The sequence below is a fragment of the Diuraphis noxia genome, unplaced genomic scaffold, assembly GCF_037042655.1.
Source record: "Diuraphis noxia isolate RWA-SAM2 unplaced genomic scaffold, SU_Dnox_SAM2 contig0003, whole genome shotgun sequence".
NCBI lineage: Eukaryota > Metazoa > Arthropoda > Insecta > Hemiptera > Aphididae > Diuraphis > Diuraphis noxia.
Window position 1 is genome coordinate 22,920,220 of NW_028301713.1, and position 21,445 is coordinate 22,941,664.

Genomic DNA, 21,445 nt, shown 5'->3' on the forward strand with positions numbered 1-21,445 from the left:
GGCTGTGTTCAGCTGTGCGTAGATTTCGGTTTTAACAAGTATTTATAAACACTGCTAATCGACATCGATCGTAATATCATAAGTACACGCATATTTAATATTATTTTAATACCCTGTACCAGAAATGCCTAATAGCTACCGGTATTGCGCGAGTAACCGAGATCAAGGTCGTGGTTACGCGTCGACAATCACGACGCGCCCGAGGAATAAGTCGGCGTGGTGTTGACTCCGTTCAAGGATTTTATTCCACTGCGAAGAAATCGAAATCGAAAGCGAATCAAACTGGGTTATTCGTGCCAACTGGGTTAGTGCACATTATTATTATACATGCCTACACGTCATATTATTGCAAATCATACGAATAAGTAACTTAACGTTACGATACGCTAAAATCAACTAAAAAAAAAAAAAAACGAATAAAGTTTGCTATCGATATTATACCTGCCTACTACTTAGAAAGCGAGTTAAAGTGTTTGCGATTTGCAATATTGAGATTGATATTTTTTCAGGTACGCAGTAATTGAGTGACAAACTATATAAGAACAATAATATTATTATAATTACATATTTTCGATTAAACTGTACACATATTTTATTACTAAATAATATTTATCTTATACATAAAAAAAAAAAACATTAGTTACACATTATAGTATAAAAATAAACATAATAATACAATAATACATTATAATATTATAAACATAATTACACTAAAATTTAATTTATGATTAAAACATAATTTCACTATGTTCTATAGTAATGATAATAATAATAATAGTCTAATCCTAATCAAAATTGTTTTTTTGACCTCTTTGTATTTGGCACCGTCCTCTCTTTTCGGAAATTATTTTCTATCAGGAAAAAGCGATTAATCATAACCGGCATCCGGATTTGTTATTTAACACCCAGACAAAAAACGGTGAGGGCCAGGAGCAAAGTGAATGAAGCAGAGGGAGAAAAGATACACCACAAACTTTTGGCTGACTTTCAAAGTTTTATTTCAGTAGGGTGATAAATGAACCAGCTAGTGTATAGACACAACCATGCGCACAAGAATACGGTGGAAACCGTTTATGACGAACTGTAATAATAGTGCTAATAATCGTAGACTTTTTTGTTTGTTATTGTTATATAATATATACGTAGCACTTGAATATAATATTATGAGATTCAGCTCACGCAGGGTTAGCTTAACCTATACCAAATGCGCAAAAACTCACTGGAGGTAATCATCGATGAGGTGAAAGAAACGCGTGCGATGATATAATATTCAAAAGGGTCGATGCCAATTTTAATTTATGGAGCTATCTTGTGTTCTGACCAAAACTCAGGTTTCATTAATTTTAATAATATCTCAGAGTTATCAGGGTTTTCAACAAAAAATCAAAAAACAAGAAATTTTCAAGGTATGTCATATTTCCTATACCTACCTACAGGTTTTTAGATTTGTCTCATTCTTGTACAAATTCATTCATAATTTTATTCCTTTAACAAATATTGTTTAAACCGGATGTTTGATGAAAATAGTTTTGTTTCGTTTTATATTTATTTTTTTTCATGGGACCCTACACAATTCAACGACGGGATCGGAAATCTACTGTAGGTGATCGTCGAAAGTGCAACGATTACAGTTCATTTTCTATTATTTTTCTATTTTTCTTTCACTACAGTGTCAGTCGCGCAAATGGTATTACAAACAAGGTTCCGACGATATGTAAAATAGTCGAAAAATAAAAGAAATATAAACAATCGTAACAAGATGTCAGACGAAACCAAACAATATTTATACACGTCATAATATTATTGCGTGTATCAAGAGTAGGTTGCGTCTTCCAACCGTTATATTTATAATAGATTAGAAGGGTGAATAAAAGTATAATAATATAATAAAAATATTATGTACAACGCGATACGCATAATAATAATAATATTAATTAATGCTCCCACCAGACGATTTCACGACATTTGAGCGATTTTTGGAAACGAAAAAAATAATAATAATGTAGTTATGTACAAGTCACGACGATTGGTGGCCATCATTCGGATGTCCGGTCGCTGCTCTTCGGGTAATAATATACAATGGCACGTAGGTGACGGTGGAGTGATATCTAACCCAAGAATGGGTAACCACCGTACGGTATGAAGTTGGGGAACTGGGCGACGGTTGGTTGGACGGCCACAGACTGGGTCACGTATGACGTAACCTGGGTGGGCACTACCGAGCTGGAGTAGATAGTAGTGTAGGCGGTCTTCGCACCAAATGTTAGCTTCAACACCTTGCTGTCGGTCTGCGTGACCATCGATTGGGTGATAACGGGCGTAGAAGTGATGGCGAACGATGGCTGGGCGGGGAAAAGCGTAGGTTGAACTGGAAACTGTTGCTGTTGCTGTTGCTGAAGCTGTGGCGGGAACAAGGGAGTCTGCTGGAACTGGAACAACGGAGTGGGTTGGAGCTGTGGTGGTTGGAATGGTAGTGATTGAGGTTGCGGTATGGCCAACGTGGTGGTGACCATCTCATAATCGGTTCTGGTCACCGTACCCACGGGTCGAGACAAGGTAGTATAGTACGTGGTGCCGCCGTTTACCACGGGCAGAGCGTGTGTCTCGAACACGGTCTCGTACCGCAACACCGGTCGGGAGGTGGTTATAACCGGAGCTGGTATCGGTGCATTCGGGTTCAGTAACCGGTACAGGGCCAACTGCTGGAGCTGTTCGGGGCTCATGGTGGGCGCTTGCTGCTGCTGCTGCTGCTGTTGGTATTGATTTGATGGGTGTTCGGTGGAAGATGAATTGCCTGACGCCGACGCCATTCGGTGAGCTTTCTTTGATCGTGGACCATTGGCTTTGTCCATTTGTGACAGATCAAACGAAGATCCCACGTTGGATAGGTCCAGGCTGTCCAGGAACGCCTTGGCTGCACTCGGGTGCTCATCGTCGTGGTTGCCGTTGTCCCCATACTCGAGTTCCAGGTGCAGCTCTGACCCGGCCTCGTCCAGCCTGGTGTTGAACTCGTTAAGTGTCTTGCTGGGCACGAACTGGTAAACCTCCATCGGCGGCAGCGTCTTGACCGCGGTCACCAGTCTGGTCACCTTGTATGACTGGACCAGCGTCACACTGCTGGTGTCTGTTCCGCGGACCACTGGCAAGATATGTGTTTTGAGCATTAGCTCGGTGGTGCTGAAGCTCTCGGTCATAGTTTCCAGCGGTGGTGTGGCCTGGTCCGGAGACAAGGAGATCGGTGGCAGAGTGGCCAGGCTGGAATCGAGTGGCTGCTCACGGCCGTACAAGTTGGGTGCCTGGCTGGCCAGTATATTCTCAGACAGTGGTTCCACTCTGGCTGGCGATGGACTGTCGGTCTGCTCCACCAGACTCTTTTGGATTGTTGACGTGACGGTTATGAACCTGGTATTCTTCACTGAACCCACCTGCGAGAAAATGGAATATCATAAGCATTAAAACGACTGCGTAAAATTATATTATGATATTATTAAAAATTCATTATTATTTACTCATGTGGTCAATTTTGGTAAACACATTTTTAATTTCTAACCTTTAGTGGTTTTATCTTTAACAGATAGTAAATTTTGGCGTATTTTTGTAACTCAATAAAATGTTGATATAAATTTATGAAAATAAATTATATTTTAAGTATTATAATTACATAATTTTTTTTACATTTATTAATATTATAATTATTTTTTAAATTGTTTTGTTTAAAATTTAAATAAAAGTGTTAATTTTGTCGTTTACTAAGTTTCTAAGTTTTAATAAGTAATTTTGACATATAAATTTAAGCCACATTGTATCGATTCTGTTGTAATTTTCGAAAAAAATGCCTTAACTTCCTGCTTTAAAATGTTGAAATAAAATATTTAAGAAACAATTTTATCTTGGAGATACTATGTCCAGTGTCCACTCATTACTGGGTATCTATTTTTAATGTAAATCTACTTTTTATTCCTATATTCAAATCAATATATCTCGTTCTCTGTAATATGATAATTTGTAAAAATAAGTTTACCTTGGTAGGTTAGTTAAACATAAAAAATAAAATTATGTCAAAAAAATGGCATAATATTTCATGAAATAAAATTATTTATATATTTTACTTGGAATGAGTACGGTGATTTGATCGTGGCAATTTCGTAGTATATGTCTTTGAATTCAGCTGGAGTAGAGATTTCTACCCGGATTGTCTCAGCATTTGCAGTCGGACTTACGTCTTGAACGAGAACGTCGTTGTCATCATCATGTTGTAAGGCTGGTAATAAACCTGAACCAGCCAACGCTTGGTCTCCGTTGTCAACTTGTACATCGGGGAAATGTGGTGTCAGTGGTGTGGTAGCATTTTCCTGTCCATGTCGGTTTTCATCGATACGACGAATGGTTACACGAGGTTTGGGAGATGTCTTGTACTCCCAACGTCCAGTTGGTCGGATTAGTTTAGATTTGAACGTCAATGGAGCTGTCGGAATAGGTTGTGGGCTGGACTGAGGTGATTGTTCTTGTTGTTGAAAGTGTTTTTTGAAAGCCCGACGGTTAGCTGGTGTCACTACCGCTGCATTGGTGTTACTGTCATAACGCTTGGAACTAGGCTGGAACCTTCTTTGAGTAGCTGATCCTTCAGTCAACTCCACTTCTGGTTCAGCGGTGGTTGGTCTGTTAAATCGGTTTTGTTTAAAGCTGGGAACTCTCTGTGTTGTAGTAGTTATTTTTGAGGTGAATTTAGATCCTTTTCTATAACTTGGAGTTGTAGGTTCATTTTGAACAGAGGTGAATTCATTTTGTTCTTCATCGGTAGTCGAATAATCTTCAAATTCTTTTGATTTACTTTTTGGCGTAGGCGTGTACTTGTTTTTATTAAAACCTCCACCAATAGCCGGCCTCCTGGATTGTCGAACCAAGACCGAGCCTGGTTGTGAGCCCACTAACGACTCTAGAGATTCGTCGTCCAATCCAGATGCAGCTGGTGTAGGTTCAACATTTGGTGATCTGGAGGAGGGCTTCGGTGCTGCTGTTTTCAGAATTCGAACACCAGAAGCTGATGGGGATATTTTTACAGCTACTTTTTTCGGTGCTTTATTTGTCGTAGGTTCTTCTTCTACGTTGAAATTTGCTATTGAGTTGAATGCTCTAAGTTTTCCATCAGGCCCTCGACTTTTCTGAACGAGGACGTGTCTGGATAGACTAGGCTTCAAATCAATTACTTTGAATGTCTCGTCCACAACTTCTGAAGGTTGTCGTGAAAGAAAATCATATTCTGGTGTTGGTTGTAAATGGTTCACTGCCACTTCTTCAACTGGTTCACCAGAAATAACTTCTACTTTACTGTAAATCGCCTTTTCCACCACTTTTGATGGTTCTGGTGTACTTCCTTCAATGACTTCTACTTTGGTTTGAATATTTTCTAAAACTTTAGAACCCGCCATAACTATAACCTTTGAGCTTACCATTGGTTCTTTATTTACGTTTCCAACTAGTTTTGGTTTTAGAGGCGATGGCGTTGTCGGTTTAGCATTTGTTTTTTTTGTCGTCACTGGTGCTCCTGTTGATTTTTTTTCTTGTTCCGATTTTTTCACCACGTTTTTCGTAGTTGGTGGTTCTTTTGTAGTAGTGGTCGTCGGTTCTTTGGTAGTTATTTCAGCGGTGGTTTTAGGCTCATTTGATGTCATAACTATTTCTTCATTTTTTGAATCAATTGGTAGGTTCACTGGCTTACTGGGAGTAATTCCAATGGACTCTGTTTCCAGCTGTTCCTTTGTAATAGGCTTTTCTTCAATAGTGGTGGTCATACCTTCTGTAGTCAATGATTCTTCGGTTGTAGTAGTACCTGATAAACATTATTTATATTATTTACATACAATAATCATTATTTACATTTTTTTTTTTATATATAGCTTAGTATTCACCTGGTGAAGTAGATGCACTTTGTGGCATGAAAACCATAACAGTGTTACCAATTGTTGTAGTGAAGTCCAGAAATCCATATACTGTTTGAGTGATTTGAGAATCTGGTGAAACTACCTGTGAAGCGACAGGTTCTGGTTTTTCGTAAATTAAATCTGGATTGACATATACGGGCCCCGGTGATGAATCACCATTGACTAATCCAAAAACTGAAACTAAAAATATAAAATATTTTAAACAATGACTGTAATAATTACTGTAAACATAGTTAATGAAAAGTATTTTATGAATATACACAATTTTTTTTTAATATGACAATATACCCCCGACAATATAATCTTTTTTTTTCCTGGTTACATCGCGAAACAAGGGGGAATTAGGTTTCCCCATTACGGCGTTCTTTACCGCATCATTTATTTAATAAATGCCTAAAAAACATGACTATTTTGTTCGTAGCAAACTAGTGAATTATTTTCAAATTTGTAAATTTATACAAATTAAATTAGAGAAAAACGCAATATAGTTGTAATAAGGATGAACGAACTTTATTGATTTAATCTTCATTATTTCAGATAAACACCATAGCTTCAAATGAAACTGTCTATTACAAAAAAGAGGTAGGTTTGTATAGTGAACGATGTGAGAAATTGATAGTAGCTGAGTCCAGAGGAAAGGTCATAAAATTATTACTGATGATAGATAAACGCTTGGCGAATAAACAAAATATCGTTTATTCGTGGATTCAAATAACATGGAACACTATTTGCACTATTTCGTTCAAACAATAGATGGTCATTAACTCGATGTACACGCTATGAATATATATTTATATGTTTATTATATACGTTTGTGTGAATGTATATGTATTTGTATGCATCATTTATGTGTGCATGTGTCAGCGTATGGCACCCGACCATAGGAATTTATTATTGTAACACGTTGACAGGGGTGATAACAATATAATACAATCACGAAATTTACGGTTTGTGGATCGATCGGAAGAATTCATCCTTTCCACTCGCACTAGCACGCTTTTATAAAACTTAATATGTGTATTATTATCTTTATGCATGGGACCATGGATTATATTTATTTTAATATATTATATTAACTATAATAAACATCAAAAATGAAATGCCAAAAGCATCACCTAATGGACGATTTATTTACTTTAATAACGATAAAAATTAATCTAACCTCTAGAATTCATAAAGAAAACTAAATATACCCGGCGAAGATCAATATTTTTCTTGATAGTTGCATTATTATGTGCAATAAAGTTATTAATTTTAGAATGTAACTTATTGTTTAAGTAAAAAAAAAAATTTTTAATTATTATTTCACATCAAATAAAGCGAGATTATAAACACAATATAATAATTAATATATAACTATAGTATTTTCTCGTATAACAGTTCCTAAATTAGAATAGAAAATAATATCTTAGATAAAAATGCTCATCACTTCTGAAATTACTATAATAAATTGAAATTGCATAATAAATCAATTTCATATTGAGGTGTTAGTAATCAGGACAACCAATACAACGCCATTACTGAATTATTGTGATTTATTAACACGTAAAAGACTACATATTAATGAAAATGTAAAATGAGTGGATGCACTTACATGATTAATAATTTTCTAGTCATTAAGATCTATACATTTCAATAGAACACCATAGATATCATATAACACGCATTAGTCATTAAACATGTAACTTAATATCATACATAATCTTAGAACCTGTATAAATTAATTATTTGTCAAGATATTTCTCATCGCCTAGTAAGACTACTGGTCAGTAAATTTAACTGATTTTAGATCGTTAAATCAGAACATATAATATATAGTTCCATATGTTTAAAAAAAAAATGGAAAATGTTGTATTTCATTTTAAAAGAATTTCAAAATCGAGAATAGAGACTTAAAGACAAAAAAAAACAGTTAACTCAAATATATTATTCATTTAATTTTTAATACTAGAAAACGTATAAACTTTTTAAGTACTTTATCAGCAATTGGTGTATTTTAAAATTTATTGGCGTGCAGGAGATTTCTAATAAAAAATCCCACCAACTTATCATCCGTTGTTTAGTTGTCCATTATTGCAGTTGTCAGTATTCTTAACAATATGTTTTGTCTTCATAAATTCATTTTGAATTCAATACTCCATACATGCGCCTGAACATAACCGACGTGTGCACTTTGATATCACGATCTTGCCCATGGTTCATGGTCTCGTGAGATAACATACTCCGAACTGTGTCATTGCCCAATATTGTGCTTTTCACATGACTGGGTTGAGTGGGCTGGATAGACAACTCGCTAACTCAACCATACTGGAGAGTCGATTAAGGTCCGTTACATGGACACAAATTTTTTTCTCTCTTCTTTTTCCCCAAAGTAGCTACTAATGTAACTTATATATTTTAACTCTTACATATTTATTTAAAATGTAATTGGAATTTATTTCCGTAATAAACAAACAAACAATAAACAATAAATGTATAACTAATAATAATACAATATTTGTATTTTTAGACAAAGTAATTTCATTTTTTATTCAAGATAATTATTTTCAAATTGAAATCGTAAAACCGTTTAAACGTAGATCGTCAACCACGTTTTACGGCTTATCATTAAGAGTTAGTATTAGTCTTTCATCGATAACCGACCTTTTGAGCTTTGAACAAGTGGACATTAGTTGTACAAGTGGACAAATTATTATTATGAGCAATTGGATAATCTGTGAGTTACAATATTGTTGTAAATATGTCATTACGAAACATGATAGCGCTAACCATAGTTGTAGATTGGAGAGTTAATATTGGAGAGTTTAATGAGGCAATAGCCCTGCCTCTAAAATTTTGTTAAGCCCCCTCTTCTTCTATAAATTGTTTTCTAATTGCATTTTTAGAATTTATATTGTATATCCAAAACATGACGAGCTACAATAGAATAATATATAGCTTCTTCACATTCATCTCACTACCTATGTAAATGATGATTAGAAGTAAGGAACTCAATCAGAACAAGCTAATCACAACACATTCAATTAGCATTGGATACATCGGTGATAGTATAAATAGATTACAACACAATATTTTCTCACGTGGTTTCATCCTTTGTACATGATAAATATCATTTCCAATTGAAATCATCTGAGACTTCTATAGTGGATTGGCCACCACGTGTTATTGCATGATATTATGACTTAGTCTTGGTCTTCCATCGATTATAGATTTTTTGAGCATCAGACACACTCATTAAAGTTTTGCAGTTAGAAATATATTATTATAAGTGATAAGGTATCTACTGTGTGAGTTACCAATATTATAAATAGACCATTACGATAAACGATAGTGCTTACGCGTCCCCATTAAAAGTTATGTAGGTACACTCGGTAAAGTATATAAAATAAGATAAGTCATCATCCAGATGTAGATACGAAAAAAAACATAAAAAAACTAAAAACTATTTTCAGCTTTATAAATGTATACTGTTAGTGGATGAACAAATTTTTCAAGTTCAAAAGTTTTATCTGGCCTTTTTTAACGGTGGTCAATACATAATATTAATAATATATTTCTATTATATTACGCTGAAGATGGAAATAAGCATGAAAAACTCTATGTCAAAGTACAGACCATTATTATTAACGCACTCGGTCACGAACGGTTCATTTAAAAAACACAATTTATTAAATATAATATAATTTAACTATAAGTTGATTTTTGATTGAAAATTATAATTTTTATGTATTTGTTGAAATGGTTAAAAATTCAGATTTAGTTCCTTATATATTACTGATAATATGTAATTCAATTTATTCAAATGCCATGGGTTGAATATCCATATTTATTTTTTGTCGTGATTGAAAAAAAATTTTAATGACACCGAATATTGTGAACGACAAAATATGATGAAGGATGCTGCTGCTGCCAACAGTAGGTACCACAAAACTTGTCCACGGGTTACAACAGATACGTTTTTGTGTACAGCACAACAACTGTGTACGACCTTATTGCTATGCGGGAAAAAATCCAACAGCTGATGACAACATTTTACTCATTTGAAAACTTTTCTCACGCGCCGTAATAAACTTTCAGCACAGAAAATGTGTGCCCAATTGTTTCCCAACAATCCTTCGAAATCAACATAAAGATAAGTGTGATATTAAAATATATTAATGTTTTGGATAATTTATTCATTCTTTCGTTCTTGTGAAGTTGTGACCGACCCGGAATAAAGTGATTAAAGATTGAGCACAAATTATTTCACAATTTTTCACTGTACGCCGATCGAAGCAAAGGGCATCGTAGAATCGATACGATTGTGAGATACTGATTGAATAGAGTACAATTTAACTTTTATTTATTTAGTTCAACAAATATAACCATTCAAAAATTTTGAGTTATAATTACAATTATTGACAGAAGGACAAAATATGTCAATTAAATCTTTTAAGCTATCGCCTCGAGTTAATTTGTTTTTTTTAATAACTCACAGCTGGGTTTCAAGAATATGGTGAAAATTATTATGAAAATTATTTCAGTAGTTGAAATATTACGCGATATTGAAGTTTTCTTAACAGATGGTACAAAATAACATCGAACTAAAATAAACACTGATGGGAAAAAATAACGTTAAAGATCAAGTTTTAGTTTTAAACGGAAAACAAATAAATAAAAAATGATTATGATTAGAGGTAAATAATTTCTCAAAAACCACTAATACGTTTTAAGACTAATTGTACATACTAAATGTTATCTTATTGAAAAGTAAGTGTAATTTTATTTAAATATTTCTTTTTGTAAACAATTCATTGGAAAATAAAATAAAAAATTTAACAGTATTATGATATGTATGTTTAAGAAAACAATAACGAAGAAAATTCTAATAATGTACGTACATTTATAACATCTTTGGAAGAAAATAAGAATTTAATTTTCGTCTTACAAAAGAAATATAATATATGCATATTTCCAAATTAATGGAAAAAGTTCTCAGACCGCCCTAATATTATTAGAATAGTTTGCACTTAAAAAATAAAAATAAACTTGCTGCGACCGTACATAGAACACAAAAGCCCGAATAAATATGAAATAACGATTTTTGTTTTCTGAGTACTTAAAATTAATTTAGCATCAGGTGGGCGTTGCAATTAACTTTACTGAAAACATGTAAAACACATTAAAACTTCATCAACTTTGATAGTGTAAAATGAACTTCTAATAATTTAATCAGTAGATTTAGTAGTATAATATTACCTACATAAAAAATATGCCAACAATGCACCGATAAAACACAGTGCATATAATATTATATATTGTGTAAAATTGACCATGAAGCATTTATGTACACATAACGTTTTTTTTTTTAAATTTGATGACTAATTGATCCAATCAACTACAGTGATGTTAAGTAACGGAATTAGTAGACAGTGATAGGTAGTAAAGTTAAATGGAAAAATCACGACAATCATGTGTCTACAGTTCTCAAAAACTTACACACGTGAATAAACTAGTTTAGAGGTCACTAATCTAAGATTCGCGAGACAATTTATATTTTAAAATATATTTAATGCACTCATTTATTACCTACTAAAAATTACTGTATTTAATATTTAATTTCGTTAACTTTCTGTCTCTATCGAACACATGTTGGCCTGTGATGCCAAAGCGTATCACAGATTTGGCGCACCGAAACAAAGTTTGAAGACCTCTGGTCTAGTCAAACATGAAAAAGAAATATATTTTATTTTATATTATAATGTCGGAGTGTAATTGTTTTGACATCTAAGTGCAGATATTTAGTAGAAATTTAGAATTTTTACATTTGGTTTCGTATTATAATTTGTCTACATTTTTTCCATAGTTTATGATGTGCCTACTTGTCTAATGATTTAGATTCATCAGTAAGCTTAAAATCGGACTGTCTCTAACACCCCAAAGTAACACCTATAACATTCACTAAATAGACCAAGCAAATGCATTTCACGCAGACCCGATATTCATCGAGCTGGCCCTGAATACTCTGATACAATATAATGTATAATTTATATTGAATAATTCCAACCACCACTCGATTTTTTTGTACACAGATTGATATTTAAATTAGTCGACGGATCGATCCGCAACGACTACGTTGAAAAATCGTGACAGTCATACAGCTGCGATTTTCAAAATAACGCCACAGCTGTGTAATCTATAGTCGAACACTTTAAAAATTTTAATATATTCTATAATATCTTGTCAGATATAGTAATTGCGTTGGCATCTAGTTTATATTATAATAATATGCTAAAAATACACCCAAGTATGGCTCAAAGACAGTTCGAATTATGCGGTGGCCTGTCGCAAATAAAAAATATAGGGTCCATAGTTCATGATATTGTATTCATCTAATGATTCAGTTTCATCAATAACCTCAAAATCAGACTCTCTCCAAGACCCTAAAAATCTTTTTTGGACTTCTAAGTGTACAGATTTTATAGAAATTTCGAATTATAATAATATTTGATACGTTTTGAATATGCAAACAATTCAACGATAAAACAGATAGGTAACTAAAACGTTCCATTTTTTATTGAATAATATTGCGTTTGTTGATCGTTATTTAAATCAGACGATGGTGAGCGACAGCAATTGAAAAAAAAGAAAAATCGTTATATGGCTGCAGTAATTTCTCGAAAACTCCCACACCCGAGTAATCTGTTGAAAACACGGAGGTTAGAAATGAAAAAAATTTAATACAAAACATTGTGTCGGAGTGTCTAGTAAGTGAACAAATTGAATAGAAGAAATATAATAGAATCATTATTACAGAGGCAGTGTGAATGACGATAATGATGTTGATAATCGCATAAATACAGAGGTGCCTAAACTTTACGTGACCGTGAACCGAAATCGTTTTCCCTGACCTAAATTATATTGTTATAATTATTTAACACTATCTGTTAAAGTGTATCAAAACCATGACGTATGCATGAGGTCCGATGCTCAAGGGTGTGTGAGTACCACGCAAGCATTATTCGGAAAATGTGCTCGTGAGAGACTTAGACTTCATCTCGTTCTCATCTCACGCATGTATTAAAAATTTCACTGTATTTTTTAAATCGCATAACTGTGGTTTTTAACAATACACCTTTACCAACCGCCATACATATTTATCGTTTAAAACGAAATATTCACGTTCGATCTGGCGCACAATGAGTGAGGTGGATCAGCCCGATGATGAGGTTTACGAGTGCGTCGCGGGTTGGGAGAAGGAAAAAAAGATCGCACGAACCCGACCTCTGACCTAGATCCGCCAATGACATCGGTGGATAATTAGACCTGAGAGACTCGACGATGACGACTATGACTCCGACTCCGATTCCGATTCCGACTCTGACACGATGATAATGATGATGATGATGATGATCGTGTACTAGAGCAAAATCTCACACGCGGATAGTGATATACCTATAATACCATTGTTGTGACTAACCGCCATTACAAAAAAACGCTAAATGATCGAAATCTGTGGTAACGACTATAAATGTAATACACCGATCATAATAGCAATGGTGAGGATAATGATGACGATAACAATAATAATGGCGTTAAAATATAAGTATATTATAATGGGTATATGTTATACACTTTACCACCTTTATGATAGTGTGAGCACAAAAATCGATCGTTATTTTACGAATCTTTAGCTGGTTGACCCTAAGCCACCGTTATTGTTGTGCACTTTAGAATGATCCACGATTGATCGAAGTTTGATCTATTTTTCGTCTCCAATCGACGATAACACGGATAGAGAGAGTAAATTGTTACCGGAGTTTATTATTATAATTTGTCCAACTGTGTGATCACACATTTAGATTATTCATTGTGAATTCAAAATTACTATAAACATAATTATTCAAACTTTTCCTAGCCGAAGAGCATCATGTGCATAGCATTTTCACGGACCCAACCGCAATCTGTGTTTATATTGTGTTCAAGTAGAGTCAATGTGTCAACAAATTATAAACCGTGCCCTCGAACTTTATTATTGTTATTTCAAACACTCCCGCGAGATTTTACTCCCAAACGACGGTATATGTATTTAATGACCTACATATTATTAGGCATATTATTATTATTATTATTATTATTATTATTATAATATTATTTGGTATAATTTTCTGATCAAAATAATGTTGTGTTGTAAGATGTGTCTCAAACAAAATCGAAACGTTAAGAGGACGCACACCAGCATGTGTTGTCTCCTTCTCGTCTTACGAATGCGTATCATAACAAATTTTACACTCAACAGATCAAGTTTACCTACGTTAGTTTAAAATTTAGAGTGAATTAACCTCTTATTAAAATTAAAGGTAATACCATTATTTAGGGCTTCTCATTATATTTTAATTTTATAGTGAGTTATGAGTATTTTAAAATTGTAAATTATTTATACATCTTATAAAATACTCATAACTCGCTTTAAAATTAAAATATAATAAAAAACCTAAGAGAAGCCCTAAATAATAATGTTACCTTTAGTTTTTATAAGAGGTCAATTCACTTTAAATTTTAAACTAATATAGCTAAATATGATCTGCTGAGCGTAAAATTTGCTATGTTACGCACTAATAAGACGGAGACGACACATACAGCTGTGGTGTTCTCTTATAATAATATTATTAACGAACTACAACTCAATGAAACACAAAAATTGTTTTTAATCTGTCTACGTAGCACGACGGTTTAAGTACCAAAATAAAATATGTTTTTTATCATTATCGTACATTTGTGCGTACGGATGCATATTATTACACTAATTGCACAGTCTCGAGTAACAATAATTCATTTTACAAACAAAAATAAACGACCGAATGAGCAGGTTTAATATTTTTATTTAAACGTGATTCTGCATACCTAGCATAACTATTTTTTAATCAAATAGCAAATTCAAAGCTGCGTTTTTTTTTGACGAAGATATGTTATGCTATTTTCAGACGTAGTAAAACAGCTTAGAATTTCGTTTCATATATTCAAATTTTAAAAACCAAAGATATATTTTATTAGTTCTATGGCTTATATTGAACGGGAGACAAGAGAACGCATATTGTCAACGTTTATTTAATTATATTTTACTGTACTCTGAATTTTGAAGATAAATTATGACTAACTTATAATTCAAGTTTAATGTTTATATTTGAACAAGTGTTTGTGTCTAAAATATAATTAATTATTTATCCTCGGTCTAATCCAGATATGCATTTATATTATATGTTATATTATGCTGCTAATATTTTTATGTTACTTAAAGTAGAAGCAGTCGATTTTTTTATATTAATCTTAGGATGCAATATTGAAAAATCTACAAACTGGCAACAAATAAAATTACGATCACTTGCAACGTAACTCTATCAATTGAACATATCGTAGTCATCTGCCCCAAATTCACTGAAGCGCGCAAGATACTCCAAAATCCAGCATCACTCTATCAAGCCTTCAAAGATGAAAACACAGCTGCAATCAGTACATTTTTCCATAATATAAACACTAAATACCCATTGTAAATAGTAACTATAATAATGTAGTAAAATGTATTCCAAAATTTAATGTATACATATATATATATATATATATTTTTTCCTTTCTTTTTCTTTTTCTTGTATAAATTTTAACTAAAGTAGGCTTAAAACCTGTGTTGTTGAAGCCTTAATAAACTTTGAAAAAAAAAAAAAAAATTACGATCGAAAACTTGATTAGGTGTCATCGCGTATACTTTAATTTAGTAGTAGGTGACATCGACATTAGCAAGAGAGTGGGTTTTATATTTTAATCAGAGGGGATCCAAACAATATTTAAGTACTCACATCCGTGGTTTTCTGAATAATTGCGACGTTTTGACTCTATTGATTGAACACCCACCTTCGACTACGTTCCTCTATAATAAGAACCTGATCTAAGAGGTAAGAGGTAGCTGTCGTCATAAAGTTATACGCCTCTTGTACGTTATTTTTTCTCGATTACCATATAAGTGTGCGTTTGTGCAACGGAATACAAAAAAAAAAAAAAAAACTATACAAATAAAATCCTAAGTGCACTCACCAAGACCAAGCCATATTGGACGAGAGACGATGAGAGAACGCGTATAATCGACGGAGTGATCAATCTTACTACCTATAGGTATTAGTATTTATTGAGCGTAACATTTTAATGAAATAGTCACGTACATAACGATGATGTGTTGGTGAACGTTTCGGCGTAATTGCCATTGCAAATGACGTCGTTTTGATCGACGACGACAGGCGAGGATTCACATCCAAAAAAGACATTCGCTTTGTACATTATTATTATACTTATCCGTAATAAATAGGTGCACTGGCGTGAACATAAACTGTTGATAGTTTCGCTTAAGATCTATATTGTAATTCCTCGCTACTATATAGGAATCACTCAAAAGTTTAGAACGGCGTAACGTAACTACGGTGTGTGTGGTTTACATATCAATCACACACTATGCCATTAAATAGGTACCCATAGTAATATACCACCGTTATACAACTTAAACGCAAGACATCCGTCAGTTAAGCTACTTAGATAACTGATGAAACTCGTTGAACATTTTTATGATTGAAAATGTCTACCAAAAATGTGCAACTCTAATTTTGTAGTACTGCAGTATGTGAGATGTTAAATAATAATTTATTGCGAGTAAAATATAAAAAGAAAAAAGTGCTGAATTTTATGTTAATTTGCGCTCGAAAATATGATTTTGACAGACGTGAGTATTGTGTTAATTTGTTTGGAAACCATTACGGTGTAATTATTACTTGAAACGTTTTTTTAATTCGTTGGTTCAGCACTAATAATTATGATGTAGGAATCAAAAGAGATTAATCATTGTCGTGATGAGAAAAATGATACGTAAGTAATAAATTATGATAGTGTGAGTACATGTAACTGAGCAATTAGGTAGGTACCGATATTGCCAAATTAAAAAATATTTGAACGTGAAAGGTTAAGGTAATGCAACTTACATGAACAGATACTTATAAGATTAAATTGATAAAATATATACGTATATATATAAATCCGTGCTTCTTAAATAAACTTAAATAAACAATAAAATGATAAATAATTCGTGTAGAAACTATTATGATAGATTAGGCGTCCATGAAAAGGAAGCAGTTGTTGGGGACATGGCCGTTTTCGACCAAAAACGTGCCCTTTCCTTTTCGGCCGATTCACTTTTCGACCAAAACAAAAATGTATATAATAAATTTAAAATTAAATGTAGAAAATTATTTAAAATATAATAATATCTATAGATTCTATATATTACTATTCTTTTATATTTTTATAATAGTTTTATACATATTGTGACATATTAACACAAACAAATAAAATAATAACATAAAATGTTTGTCAATAGTATGTATAATTTTAATATAGGTACATTTAAAAAATATAAGCTAATAGGTATAAAATTGTTGTTAAATAATGACAAATATTATTTACTTTATGTTATACCTATAAAAAATTATTAAAATTATAAGTGGCATAAAATATTATAAAATGAAATATATAAAATTATTTTAAATTTTAAATTGCCTATATAATATTGACATTGTTTTTATATTAATATAAAACTTAATAGTTATTGACAAAAATTGTATATCATTATTTTATTAATTTAAATTTTTGTTTTGGTCGAAAAGTGAATCAGCTGAAAAGGGAAGGGAAAATGGTTTTAGTCGAAAACAAATTCAACCAGCTGTTGGTCCTGGAACACAAGGACTAGAATATAATATATGAAAGGCCCGTTGAAATTAATTCGTAATTTTTGAAAAATTGAAATTTTTTATTATATTGAATAATATTTTATGGTATAAAATATATAAAGTAAAAATCATACATGAAAAACTCGTGTCGCTTAAAATGGATTATATTTTATTGGAAGTTTTTGTTTTATTAGAGCCAGCGAAAAAATAAGTTCAGGGGCCTGAAATTTGATTGGCTAACGATAGGTTCAATTTGAATGGTATTTTAACTGGTTGATTCAGCCTTAATCATTATAATGTACACCGATTAATCAAAATAGTTTAATCATTGTCATTATAAGAAAAAATGATACGTAAGCAATTATTGTACAATATTCAAGTATGCGTAACTGAATAATGAAGTATGTATCGCCATTGCAAAATATAAAAATATAATTTTAATAAGAAAGTATAAGCCAGTGACGATGACTCTTGTGAGCAAGTAGCTCAAACAAATAGCTACCAACTGATTAATAATATATATATATAAAAATCCGTGTTTATAAAATAAACAATAAAATGATAAATAATAATTTAAGACCTTTTGTAAACATAGAAATTTAAGTGTACTTAACATATTAACAAAATTCATTATTTTTTATGGCTTAAATCCGTTATATATTCTGATCTTATAGCCAAACGTATAATAAATATTAAAGTATTTAATATTATTAGGGATGCATAAGTTTTATAATTATTATTAGAATGTTAATAATCAAATCTTAAGTATTATATTTTTTTGAGTAATATTTTAAACATAGTGCTCCAATAAGGTAACTCTAATTTTAAAAAGGATTTTTGATAAAAAATAATAATATTATTTAATGATATTTTTGCTAAACGTTTAAACATCTTGAAAATCCTAAAAAATAATACCGAAATTATTTAATTATTTAATTATGAATATTTGTTTTAAACAATAACCCAATATTCGAAATTGATCATAACACATTTTAATATTAACAATCATGTATCATGAATAAAAAATAGTAATACATTTTAAAGTAGGTATACAATTAGTTTTAGTACGTCTCTGTTTTGTGCAACGAAAAACATAACAATAATAAATAAATTATTAGATTTTAATTCACATAGTCAAAGAAAAAAATAACCAATTAAAAAAATGTTTTATAATTTTCAAAAACTTAATAATATAATGTACCTACTGGCCTACTGGCTACTATGTAATTTATATGTATTTCTGTTTTCAATATTTAAGGGACACGCAAAACAAAAGTTTTAGCTTTTATATCATTTATACTTTTCGAGTAGTTTTCTCGGAAGCAATATTATTAAATTCAAGTCCACTCGACCTAATTTCAACTACCTGCGTTATATATTCGAATTTTTATAAACTCGAATCGTCAAATGACTATAAAATAAATACTGTCCTTTCTGTGTGTCTAAATAATTATGATAAGCTCTGACAGTCACGTCCGTAAAAATAGCAATAAAATATTTATACGTCTTCAATAAATAACTATTATATTACGCTAAAACGTCGCCACTAAGACGAGTCGATCGACCAAAACTACTATCGTGTCACAACCCTGAACACGCGCATCTATACTCACGTATAACACTTTAAATTATTTTTATAATTTTTAAAGGTAAGCTACGAAACAAAAGTGAATCAGACTCAAAAATATGACTCAATCCGAACTTTTTAATCGTTTGTCAAACAGAAAAATTTAGTGTGATGACGTAGAACTTGAACCAAACAATGTATTTAATAGCAACCTAAATTTTCACCAAAGTTTTGAATTGAATAACAAATCAAACATTTTTAGTTTCATATCAAACAAAAGTATAAAATAAAACATTTTTTGTTCGACACGTATGACGTGTATTGATTGTTTTTTTTTTTTTTTTTTGGGGGGGGATTAATTGTTATATTTTAAACTTTTTGTTCGAGTTCAGTTCCGTTCGATTTTTTTTAAGCTAAGTTCAACTCCCACCTAGTACCTACTTATAGAATATAATATTAATTTTATGTGTGACTCACTTTTCGCCAGCAGTAAGACGAAGCACAGCGTAAACGTTTTCATCTCGGTGAATATCATTTTGACGAGCGTTGACGACCGAATTCCGTTTGTCTATGTGCTTATCTCTGTGTTTTTATCAAACGTTTTCTACGGTGAAAGGGGGTGAAGGATAATATTATATATCCTAAGGAGGTGATCGCGTCTGCTTAAGTGTGTCTCGGATGACGTTCAGTATTGCAGTCTTCGCCTGCAAGAAGTCATCTCAACAAGCCAACTGGCGGTGGATAAAAAATCTGAAATGAAAAAACCAAAATTATGAAATAAAAATAATAATAACTACAGTCATAAGTGTATCATTGCATATTCTAGAAATTATGATATAATAACAGATCTCGGGGATGCAAAGAACCTTTGGAACCACGAGTGTAATAGTTGAATGCCAATTATAATATTATCTTTTTGAATGATAAAATGTATTATCACATCATAATAATTTTATGATATTCAGTTTAAATCAGCAAATATTGGTATAATATAACAATTTATGAATATTACAATCAGCTTGATAATAATTGTAACATTAAATATGCTCTCATATTATATAGAGTGTAACAGGAAGACTCGATTAATCAAATATTCATTGTTATTTTTTTTTATATAAATTAATTGACTCGTTCGCTACACATGTATTACAAGATCTTTTCATTTTTAGTTAAAATTGTATTTTTTTATGAATTTTCAAATTTAGCCAATTTGTAAATTATGGCTTTTATTTATGTCAAATAGTTTGTTTTGTGAAATTCTTTTCAAATAAATATCATTAGTTTTAAAAATGATAAGTTTTTAAAAAATTACATATAGATTTACTTAAAATATTTGAAAAAAATTTATAGTTTCTGAATTTAAATTTTAAAATTTGCTTAACTAAATGATGAAATTTCAAAAAAAAATTCAAACGTAATCTACATATATTAACTTAAATTAATGTTTTTAGTGTACAATTTTCTAAAAATCTGATTTTCAAATTGTTTATTTTGAATTTGAAGAACATAGTTGTATATCGGGTTTAATTTTTTTTAATTTTCGGAAACAAAAAATATTATACTATACGAATACGAGTAGCGTAATAATTATCTATACATGCTAATATATAAACAAATAAGATTAGATTATTTGTCAGTCTTATCGTTACACCCCGTATTTTGTAGGTCGATCCAACACTCTTAAGACTTAAAGCTCAGACTATAACTTCCTAGTCTTAAGCTATATTTGTCCAATGTTGAGTTGATTCCATACGTACAAAAAATAATATAGAAATAATGTTTCTTTTTTCTTTTCATAAACGTCCTACTACGTCGATAATAATATGATTCTGCTGCGTGATGCAATCAATTTCGCTCTGTGCCTATAATATTATTATAGAGCCCTTAACATTTATAGACAATTGGCGCGAGTACATGGCAAACCATAAAATATATATAATATATTACACGCTACGGTGGCGTATATTGAGAGGCTATATAAAAACGAGAGACAATATAATGATATATTCAACATTTTCATATAAACGAGTTTTTCGAGCGAAAATCTAATAGGGTGTCGCTCTCCGGCCAGAGGCGTGTAGTATATATATATACATATATATAGAGAGAGAGAATTTACGTATATAGACTCGCGGGAGGGGCGAAGAAGATATTTGCTGTGAAATTTAAAAAAAAGCAGTTTATATATGTACACT

General features: G+C 31.7%; 1 protein-coding gene across 3 annotated transcripts in view; it reads right to left on the reverse strand.

Moving 5' to 3' along the window:
* Positions 1–537: 537 nt before the first annotated feature.
* Positions 538–21,445, reverse strand: part of LOC107165210 (uncharacterized) — a 116,003-nt gene continuing 95,095 nt past the window's right edge. For all 3 annotated transcript variants that reach the window (XM_015513345.2, XM_015513346.2, XM_015513347.2), the window contains 4 exons: positions 19,728–20,000; positions 5,910–6,122; positions 4,110–5,830; positions 538–3,425 (listed from right to left, as the gene is read on the reverse strand). In XM_015513345.2, coding sequence (XP_015368831.1) covers positions 2,109–3,425; positions 4,110–5,830; positions 5,910–6,122; positions 19,728–19,785 — 3,309 coding nt within the window. In that variant the 5' untranslated portion in view covers positions 19,786–20,000 and the 3' untranslated portion in view covers positions 538–2,108. The remainder of the gene's footprint in view (positions 3,426–4,109; positions 5,831–5,909; positions 6,123–19,727; positions 20,001–21,445) is intronic.